The sequence below is a fragment of the Hypanus sabinus genome, chromosome 4 (assembly GCF_030144855.1).
Source record: "Hypanus sabinus isolate sHypSab1 chromosome 4, sHypSab1.hap1, whole genome shotgun sequence".
NCBI lineage: Eukaryota > Metazoa > Chordata > Chondrichthyes > Myliobatiformes > Dasyatidae > Hypanus > Hypanus sabinus.
Window position 1 is genome coordinate 78,670,795 of NC_082709.1, and position 24,572 is coordinate 78,695,366.

The following is a 24,572-nucleotide window of genomic DNA, read 5'->3' on the forward strand; positions in this document are numbered from 1 at the left end:
GCCTTCGGGTTGGAGTTGGAGGCAGACAGCCTGCCCTGGGGTTGGAGTTGGAGACAGACAGCCTGCCCTGGGGTTGGATTTAGAGACTGGCGGCCTGCCCTGGGGTTGGAGTTGGAGACTGGCGGCCTGCCCTGGGGTTGGGGTTGGAGACTGGCGGCCTGCCCTGGGATTGGAGTTGGAGACAGACAGCCTGCCCTGGGGTTGGAGTTGGAGACAGACAGCCTGCCCTGGGGTTGGAGTTGGAGTTGGAGACAGGCGGCCTGCCCTGGGGTTGGAGTTGGAGACAGACAGCCTGCCCTGGGGTTGGAGTTGGAGGCAGACAGCCTGTCCTGGGGTTGGAGTTGGAGACAGACAGCCTGTCCTGGGGTTGGAGTTGGAGACTGGCGGCCTGCCCTGGGGTTGGAGTTGGAGACTGGCGGCCTGTCCTGTGGTTGGAGTTGGAGACAGACGGCCTGCCCTGGGGTTGGAGTTGGAGACAGGCGGCCTGCCCTGGGGTTGGAGTTGGAGACAGGCGGCCTGCCCTGGGGTTGGAGTTGGAGACTGGCGGCCTGCCCTGGGGTTGGATTTGGAGACAGACAGCCTGTCCTGGGGTTGGAGTTGGAGACAGACAGCCTGCCCTGGGGTTGGAGTTGGAGACAGACAGCCTGTCCTGTGGTTGGAGTTGGAGACAGACAGCCTGCCCTGGGGTTGAAGTTGGAGACAGACAGCCTGCCCTGGGGTTGGAGTTGGAGACAGACTGCCTGCCCTGGGGTTGGAGTTGGAGACTGGCGGCCTGCCCTGGGGTTGGAGTTGGAGACAGGCGGCCTGCCCTGGGGTTGGAGTTGGAGACTGGCGGCCTGCCCTGGGGTTGGAGATGGAGACTGGCGGCCTGTCCTGGGGTTGGAGTTGGAGACTGGCGGCCTGCCCTGGGGTTGGAGTTGGAGACAGGCGGCCTGCCCTGGGGTTGGAGTTGGAGACTGGCGGCCTGCCCTGGGGTTGGAGTTGGAGACAGGCGGCCTGCCCTGGGGTTGGAGTTGGAGACAGACAGCCTGCCCTGGGGTTGGAGTTGGAGACAGACAGCCTGTCCTGTGGTTGGAGTTGGAGACAGGCGGCCTGCCCTGGGGTTGGAGTTGGAGACTGGCGGCCTGCCCTGGGGTTGGGGTTGGAGACTGGCCGCCTGCCCTGGGGTTGGAGTTGGAGACTGGCGGCCTGCCCTGGGGTTGGAGTTGGAGGCAGACAGCCTGTCCTGGGGTTGGAGTTGGAGACAGACAGCCTGTCCTGGGGTTGGAGTTGGAGACTGGCGGCCTGCCCTGGGGTTGGAGTTGGAGACAGGCGGCCTGCCCTGGGGTTGGAGTTGGAGACTGGCGGCCTGTCCTGGGGCTGGAGTTGGAGTCAGACAGCCTGCCCTGGGGTTGGAGTTGGAGACTGGCGGCTTGCCCTGGGGTTGGAGTTGGAGACAGACGGCCTGCCCTGGGGTTGGATTTGGAGACAGACAGCGTGTCCTGGGGTTGGAGTTGGAGACAGACAGCCTGCCCTGGGGTTGGAGTTGGAGACAGACAGCCTGTCCTGTGGTTGGAGTTGGAGACAGGCGGCCTGCCCTGGGGTTGGAGTTGGAGACTGGCGGCCTGCCCTGGGGTTGGAGTTGGAGACAGACGGCCTGCCCTGGGGTTGGAGTTGGAGACTGGCGGCCTGCCCTGGGGTTGGAGTTGGAGACAGGCGGCCTGCCCTGGGGTTGGAGTTGGAGACTGGCGGCCTGCCCTGGGGTTGAAGTTGGAGACAGACAGCCTGCCCTGGGGTTGGAGTTGGAGACTGGCAGCCTGCCCTGGGGTTGGAGTTGGAGACAGACGGCCTGCCCTGGGGTTGGAGTTGGAGACTGGCGGCCTGCCCTGGGGTTGGAGTTGGAGACTGGCGGCCTGCCCTGGGGTTGGAGTTGGAGACTGGCGGCCTGCCCTGGGGTTGGAGTTGGAGACTGGCGGCCTGCCCTGGGGTTGGAGTTGGAGACTGGCGGCCTGCCCTGGGGTTGGGGTTGGAGACTGGCCGCCTGCCCTGGGGTTGGAGTTGGAGACTGGCGGCCTGCCCTGGGGTTGGAGTTGGAGGCAGACAGCCTGCCCTGGGGTTGGAGTTGGAGACTGGCGGCCTGCCCTGGGGTTGGAGTTGGAGACAGGCGGCCTGCCCTGGGGTTGGAGTTGGAGACTGGCGGCCTGTCCTGGGGCTGGAGTTGGAGTCAGACAGCCTGCCCTGGGGTTGGATTTGGAGACAGACAGCCTGTCCTGGGGTTGGAGTTGGAGACAGACAGCCTGCCCTGGGGTTGGAGTTGGAGACAGACAGCCTGTCCTGTGGTTGGAGTTGGAGACAGACGGCCTGCCCTGGGGTTGGAGTTGGAGACTGGCGGCCTGCCCTGGGGTTGGAGTTGGAGACAGGCGGCCTGCCCTGGGGTTGGAGTTGGAGACAGGCGGCCTGCCCTGGGGTTGGGGTTGGAGACTGGCCGCCTGCCCTGGGGTTGGAGTTGGAGACTGGCGGCCTGCCCTGGGGTTGGAGTTGGAGACAGACAGCCTGCCCTGGGGTTGGAGTTGGAGTTGGAGACAGGCGGCCTGCCCTGGGGTTGGAGTTGGAGACTGGCGGCCTGCCCTGGGGTTGGAGTTGGAGACTGGCGGCCTGCCCTGGGGTTGGAGTTGGAGACTGGCGGCCTGCCCTGGGGTTGGAGTTGGAGACTGGCGGCCTGTCCTGGGGCTGGAGTTGGAGTCAGACAGCCTGCCCTGGGGTTGGAGTTGGAGACAGACAGCCTGTCCTGTGGTTGGAGTTGGAGACAGACAGCCTGCCCTGGGGTTGAAGTTGGAGACAGACAGCCTGCCCTGGGGTTGGAGTTGGAGACAGACTGCCTGCCCTGGGGTTGGAGTTGGAGACTGGCGGCCTGCCCTGGGGTTGGAGTTGGAGACAGGCGGCCTGCCCTGGGGTTGGAGTTGGAGACTGGCGGCCTGCCCTGGGGTTGGAGATGGAGACTGGCGGCCTGTCCTGGGGTTGGAGTTGGAGACTGGCGGCCTGCCCTGGGGTTGGAGTTGGAGACAGGCGGCCTGCCCTGGGGTTGGAGTTGGAGACTGGCGGCCTGCCCTGGGGTTGGAGTTGGAGACAGGCGGCCTGCCCTGGGGTTGGATTTGGAGACAGACAGCCTGCCCTGGGGTTGGAGTTGGAGACAGACAGCCTGTCCTGTGGTTGGAGTTGGAGACAGGCGGCCTGCCCTGGGGTTGGAGTTGGAGACTGGCGGCCTGCCCTGGGGTTGGGGTTGGAGACTGGCCGCCTGCCCTGGGGTTGGAGTTGGAGACTGGCGGCCTGCCCTGGGGTTGGAGTTGGAGGCAGACAGCCTGTCCTGGGGTTGGAGTTGGAGACAGACAGCCTGTCCTGGGGTTGGAGTTGGAGACTGGCGGCCTGCCCTGGGGTTGGAGTTGGAGACAGGCGGCCTGCCCTGGGGTTGGAGTTGGAGACTGGCGGCCTGTCCTGGGGCTGGAGTTGGAGTCAGACAGCCTGCCCTGGGGTTGGAGTTGGAGACTGGCGGCTTGCCCTGGGGTTGGAGTTGGAGACAGACGGCCTGCCCTGGGGTTGGATTTGGAGACAGACAGCTTGTCCTGGGGTTGGAGTTGGAGACAGACAGCCTGCCCTGGGGTTGGAGTTGGAGACAGACAGCCTGTCCTGTGGTTGGAGTTGGAGACAGGCGGCCTGCCCTGGGGTTGGAGTTGGAGACTGGCGGCCTGCCCTGGGGTTGGAGTTGGAGACAGACGGCCTGCCCTGGGGTTGGAGTTGGAGACTGGCGGCCTGCCCTGGGGTTGGAGTTGGAGACAGGCGGCCTGCCCTGGGGTTGGAGTTGGAGACTGGCGGCCTGCCCTGGGGTTGAAGTTGGAGACAGACAGCCTGCCCTGGGGTTGGAGTTGGAGACTGGCGGCCTGCCCTGGGGTTGGAGTTGGAGACAGACGGCCTGCCCTGGGGTTGGAGTTGGAGACTGGCGGCCTGCCCTGGGGTTGGAGTTGGAGACTGGCGGCCTGCCCTGGGGTTGGAGTTGGAGACTGGCGGCCTGCCCTGGGGTTGGAGTTGGAGACTGGCGGCCTGCCCTGGGGTTGGAGTTGGAGACTGGCGGCCTGCCCTGGGGTTGGGGTTGGAGACTGGCCGCCTGCCCTGGGGTTGGAGTTGGAGACTGGCGGCCTGCCCTGGGGTTGGAGTTGGAGGCAGACAGCCTGCCCTGGGGTTGGAGTTGGAGACTGGCGGCCTGCCCTGGGGTTGGAGTTGGAGACAGGCGGCCTGCCCTGGGGTTGGAGTTGGAGACTGGCGGCCTGTCCTGGGGCTGGAGTTGGAGTCAGACAGCCTGCCCTGGGGTTGGATTTGGAGACAGACAGCCTGTCCTGGGGTTGGAGTTGGAGACAGACAGCCTGCCCTGGGGTTGGAGTTGGAGACAGACAGCCTGTCCTGTGGTTGGAGTTGGAGACAGACGGCCTGCCCTGGGGTTGGAGTTGGAGACTGGCGGCCTGCCCTGGGGTTGGAGTTGGAGACAGGCGGCCTGCCCTGGGGTTGGAGTTGGAGACAGGCGGCCTGCCCTGGGGTTGGGGTTGGAGACTGGCCGCCTGCCCTGGGGTTGGAGTTGGAGACTGGCGGCCTGCCCTGGGGTTGGAGTTGGAGACAGACAGCCTGCCCTGGGGTTGGAGTTGGAGTTGGAGACAGGCGGCCTGCCCTGGGGTTGGAGTTGGAGACTGGCGGCCTGCCCTGGGGTTGGAGTTGGAGACTGGCGGCCTGCCCTGGGGTTGGAGTTGGAGACTGGCGGCCTGCCCTGGGGTTGGAGTTGGAGACTGGCGGCCTGTCCTGGGGCTGGAGTTGGAGTCAGACAGCCTGCCCTGGGGTTGGATTTGGAGACAGACAGCCTGTCCTCGGGTTGGAGTTGGAGACAGACAGCCTGTCCTGTGGTTGGAGTTGGAGACAGGCGGCCTGCCCTGGGGTTGGAGTTGGAGACAGGCGGCCTGCCCTGGGGTTGGATTTAGAGACTGGCGGCCTGCCCTGGGGTTGGAGTTGGAGACTGGCGGCCTGCCCTGGGGTTGGGGTTGGAGACTGGCGGCCTGCCCTGGTGTTGGAGTTGGAGACAGACAGCCTGCCCTGGGGTTGGGGTTGGAGTTGGAGACTGGCGGCCTGCCCTGGGGTTGGGGTTGGAGACTGGCGGCCTGCCCTGGGATTGGAGTTGGAGACAGACAGCCTGCCCTGGGGTTGGGGTTGGAGTCAGACAGCCTATCCTGGGGTTGAAGGCCTGTCTGTGTTGGTGGGTGGGATGGTTAGGTGGGAAGGGGCTTGCTTTGCTATTGTTACCTTTTCTTGCTTTGGTGCTCTTGCTGCTTGTACTGTTCTGCTGAGCATGGTGGGCCTGTCCCTGGTGGGTGCCTGGAAAGCACAGCCTGGGTGGTGGCAGGGGCAGAAACACTGGACACATGGAAGTGCGGACAGTGGAGATGGGCATTCTGTAGGCAGGAGAGATTAGTTTAGTTGGTCAATTGATTACTAATTTAATTGGTCCAGCATAACATTGTGGGCTGAAGGGCCTGTTCTATGTGTGGTCACACTTGCCCCCAGCACATCCTGACATGGTGTTGGTTGTTTACGCAAACTGTGAATTTCACAGTACCTGTGTGGTAAATAAACCCGAGAAACAGACAGAACTAACTGTGTCTCCTCTCCCCACAGCCCCTTCCTCGCCAGCTGCCTGTCGACGGACATCAACGGGCAGAACAGCTCTGCGGCGCCGTCCTCCCTGGACTCCAGCCTGCGGTCCAGCAGCCTCTCGCACCCTTTGCTCGCCGAGCGCAGCTACTTCAGGGCCAGCCCGCCCCGTCACGCCGGCAGCGTCCCGACCATGGAGCCCGCCGGCTTCGGCCACAGCGTGCTGTACCCCGAGCGGCCAGCCGGCGCCCAGCTCAGCGCGGCATTCCCCGAGAGCCCGCAGCCCTTGCACCGGACCGTGGCCACCAACACCTCACCCAGCCCCTCGCTGAGCCGGCAAGTGGCTCCGAGTAGCCCCGGGCTCAGCAGGCACCCCCTGGGGGCACTGGCCGGGGTGTCGGGCAGTCCCGTCCTGCCCCGGTACCACGGCGTGGTCAGCGCCAGCGCCCCCGTGACCCCGAGCAGCCCGGCGGCGGAGACCTACCCCCCGTACGGGTTCCCGGCCCCAGCGGAGGACGGGTACCCGGGGCTGATCCAGCAGGGCAGCCCGGCGGGCATCTCTGCTCCGGGGACGCCAGGGTTCCCGGTCTCGCCGGCCTACCTGGGCGCCGGTGGGGGCTCCCCCATCCTCAGTCGCGGCTACGCCAGCAACAGCCCCCAGCCGCAGCTGCCCCAGAAGCGAAGGACATCGAGCGGCGAGCGCTCCGGCAGCTCAACCAACTATGCCACTGTCAACGGCAAGGCCGCCTCGCCTGTCTCCAGCGGGGTATCCAGCCCGAGCGGCAGCAGCACGCCCGGCCTCAGCTACACACATACCCTGCCTGACTTCTCCCGGCTGGCGCTGCCTGGTAAGCAGGAGGGTCAGTTCCTCCATCTGGCACCCATGGGAACAGACATGGACACAGGCGGTGATTCTCTGACACAGACATGGACTCTGGCACAGACATGGACACAGGCAGTGACTCTCTGACACAGACATGGACACAGACAGTGACTCTCTGACACAGACATGGACACAGACAGTTACTCTCTGACACAGACATGGACACAGACAGTGACTCTCTGACACAGACATGGGCACAGGCGGTGACTCTCTGACACAGGCGGTGACTCTCTGACACAGGCGGTGACTCTCTGACACAGGCGGTGACTCTCTGACACAGGCAGTGACTATCTGACACAGGCGGTGACTCTCTGACACAGACATGGACACAGACAGTGACTCTCTGACACAGACATGGACACAGACAGTGACTCTCTGACACAGACATGGACACAGACAGTGACTCTCTGACACAGACATTGGCACAGGCAGTGACTCTCTGACACAGACATGGACACAGACAGTGACTCTCTGACACAGACAGTGAATCTCTGACACAGACAGTGACTCTGACACAGACATGGACACAGGCAGTGACTCTCTGACACAGACGTGGACACAGGCAGTGACTCTCTGACACAGAAAGTGACTCTCTGGCACAGACATGGACACAGACAGTGAATCTCTGACACAGACAGTGACTCTGACACAGACATGGGCACAGGCAGTGACTCTCTGACACAGACATGGACACAGACAGTGACTCTCTGACACAGACAGTGACTCTCTGACACAGGCAGTGACTCTCTGACACAGAAAGTGACTCTCTGGCACAGACATGGACACAGACAGTGACTCTCTGACACAGACATGGGCACAGGCAGTGACTCACTGACACAGACATGGACACAGGCAGTGACTCTCTGACACAGACATGGACACAGGCAGTGACTATCTGACACAGGCAGTGACTCTCTGACACAGACATGGACACAGGCAGTGACTCTCTGACACAGACATGGACACAGCCAGTGACTTTCTGACACAGGCAGTGACTCTCTGACACAGACATGGGCACAGGCAGTGACTCTCTGACACAGACAGTGACTCTCTGGCACAGACAGTGACTCTGGCACAGACATGGACACAGGCAGTGACTCTCTGACACAAACATGGACACAGACAGTGACTCTCTGACACAGACATGGGCACAGGCAGTGACTCTCTGGCACAGACATGGGCACAGGCAGTGACTCTCTGACACAGACAGTGATTCTCTGGCACAGACAGTGACTGGCACAGACATGGACACAGACAGTGACTCTCTGACACAGACATGGGCACAGGTAGTGACTCTCTGACACAGACAGTGACTCTCTGACACAGACAGTGACTCTCTGGTACAGACATGGACACAGGCAGTGACTCTCTGACACAGACATGGGCACAGACAGTGACTCTCTGACACAGAAAGTGACTCTCTGGCACAGACAGTGACTCTGGCACAGACATGGACACAGGCAGTGACTCATACAGGATACAGGACTATGGGGAGAGAGTGGGACAGTGAGATCAGTTTGGGGACTGATACAGGGCTGGGGAGAGAGCGGGTCAGTGAGATCAGTTTGGGGACTGATACAGGACTGTGGGGAGAGAGGGTCAGTGGGATTAGTTTGGGGACTGATTCAGGGCTGTGGGGAGAGAGCGGGACAGTGAGATCAGTTTGGGGACTGATACAGGACTGTGGGGAGAGAGTGGGACAGTGAGATCAGTTTGGGGACTGATACAGGACTGTGGGGAGAGAGTGGGTCAGTGAGATCAGTTTGGGGACTGATACAGGACTGTGGGGAGAGAGGGTCAGTGAGATCAGTTTGGGGACTGATACAGGACTGTGGGGAGAGAGCGGGTTTGTGAGATCAGTTTGGGGACTGATACAGGACTGTGGGGAGAGAGTGGGACAGTGAGATCAGTTTGGGGACTGATACAGGACTGTGGGGAGAGAGGGTCAGTGAGATCAGTTTGGGGACTGATACAGGACTGTGGGGAGAGAGTGGGACAGAGAGATCAGTTTGGGGACTGATACAGGACTGTGGGGAGAGAGTGGGTCAGTGAGATCAGTTTGGGGACTGATACAGGACTGTGGGGAGAGAGCGGGTCAGTGAGATCAGTTTGGGGACTGATACAGGACTATGGGGAGAGAGCGGGTCAGTGAGATCAGTTTGGGGACTGATACAGGACTGTGGGGAGAGAGTGGGACAGTGAGATCAGTTTGGGGACTGATACAGGACTGTGGGGAGAGAGTGGGACAGTGAGATCAGTTTGGGGACTGATACAGGACTGTGGGGAGAGACTGGGACAGTGAGATCAGTTTGGGGACTGATACAGGACTGTGGGGAGAGAGCGGGTCAGTGAGATCAGTTTGGGGACTGATACAGGACTGTGGGGAGAGAGTGGGACAGTGAGATCAGTTTGGGGACTGATACAGGACTGTTGGGAGAGAGTGGGACAGTGGGATTAGTTTGGGGACTGAACACTGCGAGGAGAAATGGGGCAATTTAGTAATTAGGGTTGGTAGATAGAGAAAGAGGCGGCGGGGTTTACTGTCTCAGAAGAGTGATGTGTTGTGGTTCCTTGCTGTTGGAGGATGAAGGGCTGTGGAGCTAATTTCAATTGACACAGGGCTGAAGGAAGAGTGGGGCGGTGAGGTTAATTTGGAGTGACTCTGGGCTGGTGGGTTAATTGGATTCATGCAGTGCTGTAAGGGGAGAGGCGTAGTGAAGTTAATGGGATTGCTAAGGGCCTGTGAGGACTGTGACACTAATTGGTTTTGACTCAGGCTGTAGGGAGACCCAGGTCTGGAAGGTTAATTGGATTTACACAGGATTCTAGAGAGTGAGGATGTTGTGTGATTAATTGAATTGATGCCGGACTATTGGGAGAGGGCGAGGTGATGAAGTTAAATGAAAGTGAGAGTGCGTGATAGTTGTTAAATATTTTTCATTGTCTCAATGTGGCAAACATGCAATGGTACACTGTGATATCATTTGGGGATCGTGACGAGAGGGAACTGAGAGGTTGTTCAGTTCTGTCTTTCTCCTCTGGGACATGGTTTATCGCTGAGACTGGATGGAATGTGTGAATCTGTGCTTTGCCTGATGGAAGTCTGTGTTGCAGTGTGCCGAATATGTACTTACGGTCCAGAATTCAGATACATTTGGGGCATTTAACAAATTCTTAGATAGGCACGTGGATGATAGAAAAAGAGAGAGCTTTGAAGGGGAGATAGGTTAGATAGATCTTGGAGTAAGTGAAAGAGCCAGCATAATATCGCAGTCCGGAAGACCTTTGCTATGCTGATGTGTTTTATGTTCTATAATCAAATGCAGATATAGTCTCACTTGCTGCCTTCCAGCAGGCAGTGTGATTACTACAATTTGAGAGCATGTCTTATGAGGAAAGTTTGAGCAAGCTAGGGATTTTCTCTTTGGAGCCAAAGACAGGTAAGGTGAGAACGGTGCAGACGATGATAAGAAGCATAGATCAAGTGGACATCGAGAGACTTTTTCCCAGGGCAGAGATTAAAATTCATTATCACAGTATGTGTACGTCATCATAACACAGCTCTGAGATTCATTTTCTTGCAGGCATTCACAGTAGAACAAAGAAATACAATAGAATCTGTTGTGTATGTGGCCTGGCTACACAACAATGCTATTAATAAAAACGCTGGAGGTGGGAGCTAAGTTTCATGGTTCCTTACTGGCAGAATCTGAACTTTAACACACACGTACAGATCAATACGTGCCTAATAACACATGCTCAATATGTACCTAATAGCGCATTCAACAACATGTTACTAAAACATAAAGTAGTCCCTTATTATACTGTAGGCTATACGGTACACACCTCCCCTTTTATTTTAATAGTGTATCAACTTTTTTTTTACTGGGGTACTATACTAAACAAATATGTTTACCCTTAACGTACAAACGCCTACCATTTGTTTACTTAGTAACTTAATAATATCAAATTATAACAAGCACCTTTTTTTTACTTTTGGTCTAAGACCCATTTATAACTCAAGTCTCTGGGAGGGGGACTTCCCTGCCTCTCTGGGTAACGTCTGTCAATAACTTTGTTTTAACACAGATTTCCATATAAAGTCATAAAAAGTTGACCTCTGAACAGAGGGAGTTAAGAAGATGTGTGCCTCCAACTTGCTAAGAGTTCTAGGCAGCAGATCGCCTCCAACTGTCCTAGTTATATACACATCTTTGTGCTATCACTTGTCTTCCTTACCCATGTCTCATTTGGTCCAACTGAGCTAATTACAGAACCAATCTTCGCATTCTCCTTAGATTCCAAATAGGTAGCCTGACCTTTATGATACCACTTCTTATTGTAATATAACTTTCCATCTTCTATTCGTGCTTCAATTCTTTGTGCTGGTAATTCAGCAGGAGTGCTGGGAAGATGCTCAGGAGAAGACGGAGATGCTGGTCTTTTCGGACATTTAAGCTTATTGAGAGTTCGCAGATCTTCCATTATCTGTTCATCTGTTAACAAGTAATTTAACTGTGCAGGTGCAGGTTTTCATCTTTTGTTGGTAATTGGAACAGGGTCATTAGGTCTCCTCTTGTTTCCTAGTCATTATTGGCTTTACCTCCATAGAATCTCCTGTGAGTTCCATTGTTAGCCTCTCATTCTCAATCATCTTTTTCTTTTCTTCTAACTCAATCTTTTTATCTTCAAGTTCTTTCACTGCTGCTTTCTTTAATATAATTCCTTTCCACTTGTTCTGTCTCCAGTTACAGAAAAAGCTCTGCATTTAGTAGTCCTTCCTTGTATTGCTGATCTAGTTTCTTCATCCTTTTCTGATACTCCTGCAAAGTGACTTCCTGTAACTGTATTTTCTTCCTGTAGCTGTATTTTGAGAGATGTCAGTTTCTCCTGGTACATCTGTTCTTTTACTTCCAGGTAGTCTTCATCATCTTGCTTATTGGCAATATCTGTCTCCCTTGCATCCTCTGTATCTTTATCTGCATCGCGGCCACGGACACTGTGTTTGTCCTCATCATCGACACTGTCTAGCTCTGCCTCATCGTTGTAATAGTCGACAGTGGGTGAGAGGAGAGCTGCGGACATCTTCCCCGCCATGCTGCCCTCCTTTGTTGACACATCTACTACCTTGACAGTGTGCCAATCCAGTTGGATTTTCCTGAGCCATTCACGTCCCAGCAATGGTGGTCCTCCATTTTCCAGCACATAGAGGTTCAGCTGCTGTGTTTTGCCTCCGTGGGTCACCTTTAATTTTACCTTTGGGACGCACTCTCTGTCCTATGAAAGTCGTTAGCGGTAGCGTAGTTTATTTCAGAGGTATGTGAGAAAACAGTCGTTTGTAATCGTGCACAGAGATCACTGTTAAAGCTGAGCCTGTGTCCAACTCAATTTTCAGTCTCATGCCTGCCATTTGTGGAGTGATCCTTATTACTCTTCGATCATCTGTCTCTTTCACACTGTGAAGTTGCAGACAAGACAATTCACTTTCGTCTAAGTCGTTTTCATCAGAACTGCTGCCTTCCATTTTGTGTACATTGTTGTGTTTTCCTTTCTGGGGTTTCTTGTTTCTCTGTATTTTGTCCTTTTTCTGCTGTTTACTATCTTTGCATACTCTGCCAATGTGGCCCTGTTTGCCACAGTTTCTGCATTCTTTGTCTTTAAACCAACAGTCATCAGGGTCATGCGACATGTTCCCTCGACGGTAACATTTCTTTCCCTCATTTCTTCTCAGTGACATTTTATTTGAAGCATATTCCAGAGATTTTTGTTGTATCTCTGAAGCACCCTGTGCTGCTGTTTCCAATGGTATTGCAATGCTCAGTGCATTCTCGAATGTAAGGTCTTTTTCACCCAGGAGCTTCTTCTGGGTGGTTTCTCAGTGCATGCCACGCACTAACCTGTCCCTCAAGGCGTCCGATAGACCAGCTGCAAATTGACAATGTGCTGATAATTTGTGCAATTCAGCACAATATTCAGAAATGCTTTCACTTTTTGCTCTGATTCCGTTTGTGAAATTTAAATTTTTCAGCAATGACCAGTGGTGTGGGATTCAAATGCTGTTGGAGAGTGTCTATTATTTGCTCGAACATTTTCTTCCTTTTCAAATCTTTTTATTATTATTATTATTCAAAATTCACAGGTACATCAAAGTAACAACACTTACAATGCCTCAAAAAAAATTATCTTAAAGATTGAAAATTTTTGTGAATAAAAAAAAAAATCCCCTACTAAGCAAGAAAAGTGAGAAAAAGAAAAGAACCCATTGAGGACAGAACTCCGGAGCTACGTGTCATATAGAAAGCTTCTAAAAATAAACATCAAACTGCCAACAAGAAGAAAAAAATATATATCAAAACAAAATTTACACTTAGATCGTGGAGGAAATCCATCAGTTATCTGAAATGATAATAATGAGCAAATGAGCCCCATCTCTTCTCAAAATCATATAAAGGTTCAAAGGTTCGACTTCTAATTTTCTCCAAACTGAGACACTGCATCACTTGAGAGAACCACTGTGACAAAGCAGGAGCTGATATATCCTTCCATTTCAACAGAATGGCCCTCCTAGCTATCAGTGTAACAAACACAATAACATGTTGGTCAGACAGAGAAATACCATGAATATTTTGAGGAATTATTCCAAAAAGCACAGTCAATTTATTAGGTTGTAAATTGATTCTAAGAGCTTTAGAAATTGTCGAAAAGACTGACTTCCAGAACAGTTTTAATGTAGAACATGACCATTGAACGTTTTGACAGCTGGCTTTTCAGGGGTTAACAGGCTCCATCGCAGCTCGTATGTTTCTGCTTCCATAACACTGAGTAAGACACTGGCTTTCTTTTCATCATTAACACCATTAGCCTGACAATATAACTCCACTCTTTTAATGTAAGTTACCAAGTCTTCAATGCCACTATCAAATGCTGAAATGGTTCCAATCATCGCCATCTTTTTATGTTAATAGTAATATATTTATAATATTATTAATAGTAATACTAATAATATTACTATTAATGATAGTAATAGTAATAATTAGTAATAGCAATAATAATGTTAATAATAAATAAATAATACTGAGAACATGAGTAGTAGAGTCCTTGAAAATGAGTCAGTAGGTTATGAAATTGGTCCAGAGTTTGAGAAAGCTCTGAGCTGATGTTTTTTGTGGAAATAACAGGCAGGATATACAAAGGAGAGTCAGTGGATGTTGCTTACTTGGATTTTCAGAAAACTTCTGACAAGTTGCCACACATGAGGCTGTTTAGCAAGTTAAGAGGCCATAGTATTACGCGGAAGATACTAGCATGCATAGAGGATTAGCTAAATGGCAGGAGGCAAAGAACAGGAATAAAGGGCCTTTTCTGGTCGGCTGCTACTGATGAGTGGTGTTCCGCAGGGACAGGTGTTGCGATTGCTTCTTTTCACATTATACGTGAATGATGACGGATTTGTGGCCAGCTTTGCAGACAATACAAAGACAGGCAAAAGGGCAGATAGTGCTGAGGGAGCAGGGAGTCTGCAAAAGGACTGAGACAGGTTGGGAAAATGGGCAAATGCTGGAAGTGGCAGATGGAATATAGTGTCAGGAGGTGTATGGTATGGTGTAGACTATTTTCTAAACAGGTGGAAAATTCAAACATCTGAGGAGCAGAGGGACTTGTGCAGGATTCCCTGAAGGTTAACTTGCAGGTTGAGTTTGTGGTGAAGAAGGTTAGCATTCATTTTGAGAGGACTAGAATCTAAGAGCAAGTGTGAAATTCTGAGGCTTTAAAAAGCATTGGTCAGACCAAACTTGGAGTATCATGAGTGGTTTTGGGCCCCTTATCTAAGAAAAGAATTGCTGGCATTGGAGAGGGTTCACGAGAATGATTCCAGGAATGAAAGGATTAATGTATGAGGAGTGTTGAAGAGTCTGGACCTTTATTCACTGGAGTTCAGAAGAACGGGAGGGGACCTCATTGAAGCCTGTCGAATTTTGAATATGAAATACACAAAGCGTGGTTGCTGAGTGGAACTATCTTCCAGGAGAGCTGGCAGAGGCAGATACATTAGAGGCATTTAAGAGACCCTTAGATAGACAGATGGATGATAGAAAAACGGAGGGTTACGAGGGAGGGAAGGGATCGTGGAGTAGGTTAAAAGGTCAGCACAACATCATGGGCTGAAGAGCCTGTACTGTTCTGTGTTTTAACCCTGTTCTTCAACCATCTTGTTACCTTCGCAGACAGCAGCCCAGAAACCCGAGCCAATGTTAAGTTCGTCCAGGACACTTCAAAATACTGGTACAAGCCAGATATCTCCCGAGAACAAGGTATGTGGGACGGTTCATAAGGAGCACCTAAAGTTCAAAGCTCCAATTAAAATTTATTATCAGGGTACATACATGTCAGCACATATGATCTGAAATTTGTTTTCTGTGGGCATGCTTAGCAAATCTCTAGAACAATAACTGTAAACAGGAACTGTAAACAAATAGTGCAAATGCAGATAATAAATATATAGCAATAAATAACAGATAAAAAGAGTCCTTAAATGAGTGTAGTTATCCCCTTTTGTTCAAGAGCCTGATGGTTTATATCTCAGAAAGGATGTGTTGTCATTGGAGAGAGTCCAGAGGAGATTCATGTGGATTATTCCAGAAATGAAGGGGTTAACATATGAGGAGTGTTTGGCAGCTTTGGGCCTGTGCTCACTGGAATTTAGAAGAATGCAGGGGAAGGGATCTCATTGAAACCTACCGAATGTTGAAAGGACTAGGTAGGATGGATGTGGAGAGGATGTTTCCCATGGTGGGGGTATCCAGAACTAGAGGCCACAGCCTCAAAACTGAGGGGTGACTTTTCAGAACAAAGGTAAGGAGGATTTTTTTTTTAGCCAGTGAGTAGTGAATCTGTGGAATGCTGTGTCTCAGACTGTGCTGGAGGCCAAGTCTGTGGGTCTGTTGAAAGTAGACGTTGATCATTTCCTGATTGGTCAAGGGCATCAAAGGATATGGCAAGAAAGAAGGTATATGGGGTTGAGTGGGATCCAGGGCAGCCATGATGGAATGGCAAAGCAGACTCGATGGACTGTTCCTACGACTTACGGTCTTATGGGTGGAAACTATTCTTGAACCTGGTGGTGCAAGTCCTGAGGCAATTGGACCTTCTACCTGATGGCAGCAGTGAGGAAAGAGCATGGCCTGGGTAGTACAGATCTCTGATATTGGACGCTGCTTTTCTATGGCAAAGTTTCATGTGGATGTGTTCAGTGTTTGGGAGGGTTTTATCCATGATGTACTGGGTTGAATCCACTTCCTTTAGTAGGATTTTCCGCTCAAAGTCATTGGCGTTCCCATGCCAGCCCATAATGCAGCCAGTTGGCACACTGTCCACCACACATCTATAGAAGTTTGCCAAGGCTTTTGATGACATGCCAAATCTCTGCAAACTGCTGAGGAAGTAGAAACACTGCCATGCTTTCTTCGCAGTTATACTTATGATTGCTACCAGGAACGGCTGGACGTGGGGTGTGGCGGTGGGACCAGCATTCAACAACTATAAAGAATGAACAATTACATAAAAATGAAGTTTGAGATTAAACTGGGGATATGGAATAAAATGTGCATAAACACATAAATGTCAGCATTTTCACAATGTAAACAGCATTATAAAAATGTTTTAAAGTGTTTACAATGCAGTCATGGGGGTAATAGATAGAGGGGGTGGGGTGTGGGGCTAACCAGAATAGTTTATCAGATTAACTGCCTGGGAGAATAATCTTATATGATGGTTCTCTCACCCCTCTCTCGTTCCTCTCTAACTCCTCCCTCCCCTTTGTCCCTCCATTCGAACCCCTCTTTCCCTCCTCTTCAATTTGCCTCTTCCCTGTAACCCCTCTATCCTTCCACTCTCTTTCCTCCCTAACTTCATTCTATCTCCCCTCTAATTCTTCCCTCCTTCTCTCTAACCCCTCTCTCACACTCTTCCTCTCTAACCCTTCTTTCCCTCCCCCTCTCTCTCCACTCTCCTCCACCTCCCTTCCCTTTAACCCCTCTATACCTCCACTCCCTCTTTCCTCTCTAACTCCATTCTATCTCTCCTTTCTGCCCCTCACCTCTAACCCCTCTTTCCACCCCTGTAACTCCTCTCCTCCTATCTAACCCCTCTTTCATGTCCCTCTCTCCCTCCTCTCCCCTCTGCTCCTCCCTTCCCTCTAACCCCTCTGATCCTTCTCCCCCTTCTGCCCCTCGCCTCTCCCATTGCAGCAATTGGCCTCCTGAAGGACCGGGATCCGGGAGCGTTCATTATCCGGGATAGCCACTCGTTCCGGGGAGCCTACGGACTGGCGCTGAAAGTCTCCACTCCTCCTCCGTCCGTCACCCCACAGAGTAAGAAAGGTAGGGAGTCGCCAGGCCTGGGGTCACTCCCACCACTGCTGACTGTGGGCACAGCTCCCCTGAGGCACCGGACTGGCATCCAGGGCAAGAGCCACAGAGCATTACAGTGCAGAAACAGTCCATGTTGGACTATTAACCTGCCTCGTCCCACCAACCTGCACTGGGGCATTGTCCTCCACACCCCTCCCATCCTTGTATCCCATCTGAAATGCTGCAATCAAACCCACACCCACCACTTTCACATCAGCTCGTTCCACACTGGCACCACCCTCTGTGAAAGAGCTCCCCCTCATGTTTCTCTTAATATTTCACCCTTATCCCTTTATCTATAACCTTCTAGTTCTAGACTTACCCTACCTCTGTGGAAAAAGCTTATACCCCTCATAATTTCATACGCCTCTATCAAATAGTTTCACAAACTCCCAGGTTGGGGCAAACAGTCAGGACTGGGTGGTAACTGGCAACAGTGTGCGGGACTTGGGATGAAGTCATCACACCTCCTCATACCTCAACTCCATTCTTGGTTGAGTCCCTTCCCACCTACATCCATGACACTTCTCATTTTTTTTTATTAGACAAAATATACTTTATTCAAAAATAAGTTTATGTACAACAAACCATTCAATGACTCTCAGTCCTTCACAAATGTTTCCATTACAGTCTTTACATTCCCACACTTTTTGCCACCCAGGTGGCACTCTGTTATTCCATATTTACATACCCTCGTTGAGGGGTGTACACCCCCGCCCCCTACCCCTGAACTCACGCAGGAGAAGAAGCCTAGACTGTGGTCATAGAACATAGAATAGTACAGCACAGTACAGGCCCTTCAGCCCACAATGTTGTGCTGACCCTTAAACCCTGCCTCCCGTCCTTCCCCACCGGGCCCTTGCGGTGGCTGCACCGAGTTTGGGTGCGTCCCTCAGCACGTACTCCTGCAGCCGAGAATGTGCCAGTCGGCAGCATTCCCCCACGGACATCTCCATGTGCTGGTAGACCATCAAGTTTCGGGCCGACAAAAAGCGTCTTTCACTGAGTTGATGATCTGCCAGCAGCACCAGATGTTGGTCTCGGTGTGCGTCCCCGGGAACAGCCCGTAGATCAGAGAGTCCTCTGTTACGCAGCTGCTGGGGATGAACCTCGACACTGTCCCTTCCATCCTCCTCTACACCTTCTCCGCGAACCCATGCTCTCGACCTCCTCACTAGCTTTCAATTCCCGAGTTCTGACCACCTCATTTTCACCATGGATGTCCAGTCCCCACACGCTTCTAATCCCCATCGAGAAGGCTTTAAAGTTCTCCACAAGTTTCTCAATAAAACAACCAACTAGTTCTCCACCACCACCACCCTCCTCCATTTGGCAGAACTGGTCCTCACCCTCAGCAATTTTTCAGCTCCTCCCACTTTCTCCAGACTCAAGGAGTAGCCCTGAGCCCTAGTTATGCTTGCCTTTTCATTGGCTACGTTGAGCAGTCCATGTTCCAAGTTCCCCAGCTCTTCCTCCGCTACACTGATGACTGCATTGGTGCTGATTTCATCAATTTCATCAACTTTGCCTCCAACTTCCATCCTCCCCTTAAATTCACTTGGTCCATTTCTGATACCTCCCTCCTCTTTCTCAATCTCTTTGTCTCCATCTCTGGAGATAAACTGACCAGCATCTTTTATAAACCTACTGATTCCCATGACTCTCTGGACTATATCTCTTCCCACCCCGCCTCCTGTGAAAATGCTATTCCCTTTTCTCCATCTCTTCCCAGGATGAGGCTTTCCTTTCCAGAGCATCAAAGATATCCTCCTTCTTTAAAGAGCAGGGTTTCCTTTCCTCAACCATTCATGCTGCCCTCACCTGCAATTCCTCTGTTTTCCAAGTATCCGCACTCACCCCATCTTCCCGCAGCTTTAACAGTGATAGAGTTCCTCTTGTCCTTGCCTACCTGATGCACCATCAATAACTCACTCTGAGACGTAAAGGCGAGATATTGGTTTTTATTGACTGGAAGAAGGAACCAGCAGTGAGTGACCATCATACTATGTCCTGGAGACTGAGGCCGAGCATCAGGCCTCGATCGCCTTTATACAGGGGCCTGTGGGAGGAGCCACAGGAGCAGTCAGCGGGGGGGGGGGGGGGGTGGGCGTGTCCAGACAGGCACGTAGTTCACCACACTACCGCCTGATGAGCCTCCACACCCAGGACATCATTGTCTGCAATTTCCGCTTCCTCCAAAGGGATGCTACCACCGAATACATCGTTACCTTCCACCCTTCTGCCTTCCGTAGGGATTGATCCCTCCATAATTCCCTTGTCCTTTCACCCCTCCCTACTAACCTCCATTCTGATACTTGCCCCAGTAAGCAGCAAAGTGGTACACCTGCTCATTTGCCTCCATTCCGGGCCCCAAACGGCCCTTACAGGTAAAAAAAACACTTCACCTGCAGCTGTGCTGCAGTCTTCTATTGTGCCCAGTGCTCCTGTAGGTTCTTGCAAATGAAACGAAGTGGGGCAGTTTATGTTTAATGAAACCCATAACACATCTTATTGAACTCCAAAACCTAAAAGCAAAATTGTGTTAAAAAATCTTTACATAATAACGTCATCACTTTAGACCAGCCTCTTAAAGTGAAACCCCAACTCAGTGTCGGAGGTTGTGAGTTAGGCTCATGTTTCACTATGCTCCCAATGCAGCCTCCTCTATATCGGTGAGACCTATCATAAATTGAGGGATTACTTCATCGAGAACCTCCACTCCTTCCAACAAAAGCAGAACTTCCTGGTGGCCAAACATTTTTATTCCCATTCCCATTCCTGTTCCGACATGTCAATCCATGGCCTCCTCCTATTAGGGCCAAGGAGCAACAACTTATTTTCCATCTGGATAGCCTCCAACCTGATCATATGAATATTGATTTCTCTTTCCAGTAAAAAAACATTTCTCCCTCTCTCCTCCTTCTTCTTCTATTCCCTACTCCCTCTTCCCTCTTACTCTCCTCATCTGACTATCCCTCTCCCTGGGTCCTCTCCTCCTTCCCTTCCTCTTCTCTCTTCTCTCACTTTCCTCTCATCAGATTTCTTCCTCTCCAACACTTTACCTTTCCTAACTAACACACACAAAATGCTGGAGGAAATTGATAAAGAGCTGATGTTTCTGGCTGAGTCCCTTCATTAGGACCGAAATGTCAATTGTTCGTTCATTTCCGTGGATGCTGCCTGACCTGCTGAGTTACTTCAGCATTTTGTGTGTGTTGCTCTGGATTTCCAGCTTCTGCAGGATTTCTTGTGTTTTTCTTTACCTTTCCTATCCAAGCAACACACACAAACTGCTGGAGGAACTCAGCAGGGTAGACAGCATCAATGGAAAAGAGTACGGTCAACGTTTCGGGCCGAGACCCTTCATCAGGACTGGAGAAAAAAGATGAGGTCAGAGTAGGAAGATGGAGGAGAGGGGAGGAAGAAATACAAGCCAGTAGATGATAGGTGAAACCGGGAGAGAGGGAGGGGTGAAGTAGAAAGCTGGGAACTTGATTGGTGAAAGCGATACAGGGCTGGAGAAGGGGGGATCTGATAGGAGAGAACAGAAGACCATGGAAGAGAGGGAAGGGGGATGAGCACCAGAGGGGGGGTGATGGGCAGGTAAGGAGATAAGATGAGAGAGGGTAATAGGAATGGTGAAGGGGAGGGAGGACCATTGCTGGAAGTTAGAGAAATCTAGTTGGAATATAAGGTGTTGCTCCTCCAGCCTGAGTGTGGCCTCATCATGACAGTAGAGGAGGCCATGGACTGACATGTCGGAATGGGATTGGAAAGTGGAATTGAAATGGGTGGCCACTGGGAGATCCCACTTTTTCTGGCAGATGGAGCGTGTGTGGGTTCTACCCTCCCGGCTCCATTCATCACCTTCTAACTATTCTCCTTCCTCTCCACCCAACTTCTTTATTCTGGCATCTGCCCCCTTCCTTTCCAGTCCTGATGAACCGGCCCGAAGCATCGATTGTTTGTTCGTTTCCACAGACGCTGCCTGACCTACTGAGTTCCTCCAGCACTTTGTGGGTGACACTCTGTTTATGATCTTGTATGATCTTGTTCCCCCACCCCCCCCCCCCCCCATCATGCCAGCAAATTCTCGGACTGTGTTGGTTGTTCATGCAAATGACAAGAGATCAAGAGAAAATCTGCAGCTGCTGGAAGTACAGAGAAACACACACAAAATGCTGGAGGGACTCAGCAGGCCAGGCAGCATCTATGGAAAGCAGTACAGTCAACGTTTTGGGCCGAGACACTAAAGCAGTTTGTGTGTGTTGCTTGGCTCATTTCACTGTGTGTTTCCATGTACATGTGACAAATAAAGCTAACCTTTAAAATCTCTTTGAATGGGGGGAGTGTGGCACTGTCTCGTTTGGAACAGAAGTGTTGGGTCTGTCAGGGGGCACCGGGCTACCTTGCCCCAACAGTGTGATTCTCTTCTCCAGGTGACCTGACCAATGAGCTGGTTCGACATTTCCTGATTGAAACCAGTGCCAAGGGGGTGAAGTTGAAAGGCTGCCCCAGTGAACCCTACTTTGGTGAGTATGTCAATGGTCGTCAGTTAGCGGCATGACCAGACGGTTTTGCAGGGCAAGTCCCACCCCAGGGACAGGAGGGTGAACCACTGGGGAGGGATGAGGGGTGAGCCGTCGTCACCCCTGTGCTGGGCAGGACCCTTGTCCCCCATTCACAGGGACTAGGATGGGGGTCCAATGCAGAGTGTGTTAAATCAGGGACTCCATACAGCACATTCAGCCCATCAAGACTGTCCCAGCTCAGTACAATGGCAACCCACTCAGAGTTCAGTAACAGCATGAACCTGACTCACCTGTAGGGAGGGGTGGGGGTGTGGTAAGTGATTCAGTTTCGGTCAGTTCGTATAATTCTATCAGCGCACTGTGAAGGTGTGTGTCTCTGTACATGTGTGTGTGCATTTGTCATTACGTGTCTGTGAGTGTGTGTGTGTGTGTGTGTGTGTGTGTGTGTGTGTGTGTCCATCTGTGTGTGTGTGTTACACTGTGTGTGTCACTCTGTTTGTGTGTGTCTGTCTGTCCATACGTGTGTGTGTACGCGCGCCTGTCTGTGTTACTGAGTTTGTGTGTGTGTGTATGTATCACTGCGTGTGTGTCTCTGTCTTGTGTGTGTGTGTGTGTGTATGTGTGTGTGTATGTGTGTGTGTCTCTGTGGCCGGTATTGTGCACTGCAGGATTACAGCTTTGCCTCTTGTGTTGCAGGCTGCCTGTCAGCTCTGGTGTACCAGCACTCCATCACCCCACTCGCTCTGCCCTGCAAACTCGTTGTTCCCAGTCAAGGTGAGTGAACTTTGTGCATTGACATCCCAGTGAAATTGAATGTGGAGGCAACTGCCTCTGTGCCCCCATCATGCTCTTCCCACCCTGTCACTGCGGGGTCACAGAGTCTTACAGCAGAGAAATGTTCACGCTGACTGGCAAGTACCATTCTGCAAATCCCATTTACCAGCACTTAGAACAGTCAACAGTACAGGCCCTTCGGCCCATGTTTTTCTGCTAACCTATTAGCCCTCTCTAGCCACTCCCTCCTGAATAGCCTTTTATTTTTCTACCATCCATGTGCCTATCTAAAAGTCTCAAATAATCCTAAAGTATCTGCCTCTAACACCACCCCTGGCAATATGTTCCACACACTCACCAGTCTCTGTGTAAAATAGACTTACTGCTGATCTCCACTCACCTCAACAATATGCCCCTGGTATTAGTTACTTCCACCCTGGGGAGTAGTCTCTGCCTGTCTGAAGTTAAGGTCAAGTCCAAGTAAAGACATGTTCACTCAATCTATGCTTCTGATCACCTTGTATCAAATCGCTTCTCGTCCTCCGTCACTCCAGGGAGAAAGCCCTAGCTCACATCCATGTTTCAGCTAATGAAGCCACTGCTTCCTTCACCACCCTTCGATCTGTTCTGCCACCTTCAGGTCACTTTGGAAATGTACACCAGGATCCATCTATTCTTCACAAACAAGAGAAAATCTGCAGATGCTAGAAATCCAAGCAACACACACAAAATGCTGGAGGAAAGGTGAAGGGTCCTGATGAACAGTCTCGGCCCAAAATACCTTTTACATAGATGCTGCCTGGCCTGTGGAGGTCCTCTGGCATTTAGTGTGCATTCCATCTATTCCTCAGTATTCCCAAGGACCAAACTGTTCCTGTTCTATGCCCTACTCAAAATGGACCCCACAAAATGCACCACAACGCACTTATCAGGATTAAATTCTATCTGCCATCTCCCTGCCCAGTTTTCCAACTGATCTATATTATTTCTTAGCCTAAAGTTACCTTCCTCTTCATTCGTATGCAGATTTTATAGAATAGTACACCCAGATCTTCCATCTCCCGTACATTCATGTGTCTATATAAACATCTCTTAAATGTCCTTTGAAATTCCACCTCTCATCTCCTTTGAAGTTCCCCCCTCTCACCTTAAGTGCATATGCTCTGGTATAAGACATATCACGCCTGGGAAAAAGATGTTGTCTGTCTGTCTATAGCTCCCCATAATCTTATAAACCTCTATCAGATCTTTCCTCACCCTCTACTGCTCCAGAGTAAACAACCCAAGTTTGTCCAACGTCTTGTCCTCAAACCCAGGAAGCATTCTGGTAATCCTCTTCTGCACCCTCTCCAAATCCCTATAATGGGGCGACCAGAACTGTGCAATACTCTAGAAAGAACATGGAACAGTACAACACAGGACAGGAACAGGCAAACAAAAACTAACAATCAAACTGCTAACTAGACTAATCGCCTCTGCCTATACAATATCCATATCTTCCATTTCCCTCACATTCATGTGTCTATATAAATGTCCCTGAAGTGTCTGTAATGAGTCTACCTCTGCCATCACCCCAGACAACACATTCCAGGCACCCACTACTGTTTGTGTGTAAAAAAGAAGAGAAAGGGGAAAAAACAACTTGCCCTAATTAGGCCTAACTAGAGTTTTATAAAGCTGCAGCATAACTTTTTGACCTTTGAACTCAATTCCTTGACTATAAGAGCAAGCATGACATATACCTTCAGAACCAACCTGTCAACCTGTGTAGCCACTTTCAGGAAGCAATGAACATGGACCCCAAGATGCCTATCTTCATCAGCACTGTTAAAGATTTTGTCTTCAAGATATACCGTCTCTGCATTTGACCTACCAAGGCACACACTTCACGTCTTTCCACCCATACCTGCAACTGATCTATATCCCACCGTATTCTTGGTCAGTCATTTCTGCTATCCAAACCACTAACATCTGCAAATAAAACTTACAAAACCACCCATCTACATTTTCATCAAGGTCCCAAACAGCAGAGGTCCCAGTACAGACCCCTGTGGAACACCACTGATCACAGACCTCCAGCGAGAATAAGTATCTTCGACCATTACCTGCTGTGGCAAGCCAGTTCTGAATCCAAACGGGCAGATCCCATGCATCTTGATCATCTGGATGAGCCTCCCATGAGGGATCTTGTCAAACACCTGACTAAAATTCATATAGACAATGGTGGGGCTCATCAGCAACAATGATCAGACAGCCTACAGAGAGGAGGGGGAAGAGCCCGAGGCCTGGTGCCAGGGAAATAACCTTTTC

The 24,572-nt window shown here is 51.3% G+C and overlaps 1 protein-coding gene across 21 annotated transcripts in view; it reads left to right on the forward strand.

Annotated features, from left to right (window-relative positions):
* Window positions 1–24,572, forward strand: part of LOC132392916 (tensin-1-like) — a 389,673-nt gene that overhangs the window by 347,454 nt on the left and 17,647 nt on the right. For 20 of the 21 annotated variants that reach the window (XM_059967484.1, XM_059967486.1, XM_059967485.1 and 17 more), the window contains 5 exons: window positions 5,689–6,512; window positions 14,773–14,859; window positions 16,795–16,926; window positions 21,396–21,488; window positions 22,185–22,262. In XM_059967484.1, coding sequence (XP_059823467.1) covers window positions 5,689–6,512; window positions 14,773–14,859; window positions 16,795–16,926; window positions 21,396–21,488; window positions 22,185–22,262 — 1,214 coding nt within the window. The remainder of the gene's footprint in view (window positions 1–5,688; window positions 6,513–14,772; window positions 14,860–16,794; window positions 16,927–21,395; window positions 21,489–22,184; window positions 22,263–24,572) is intronic. The other variant, XM_059967483.1, reaches the window with a different exon arrangement.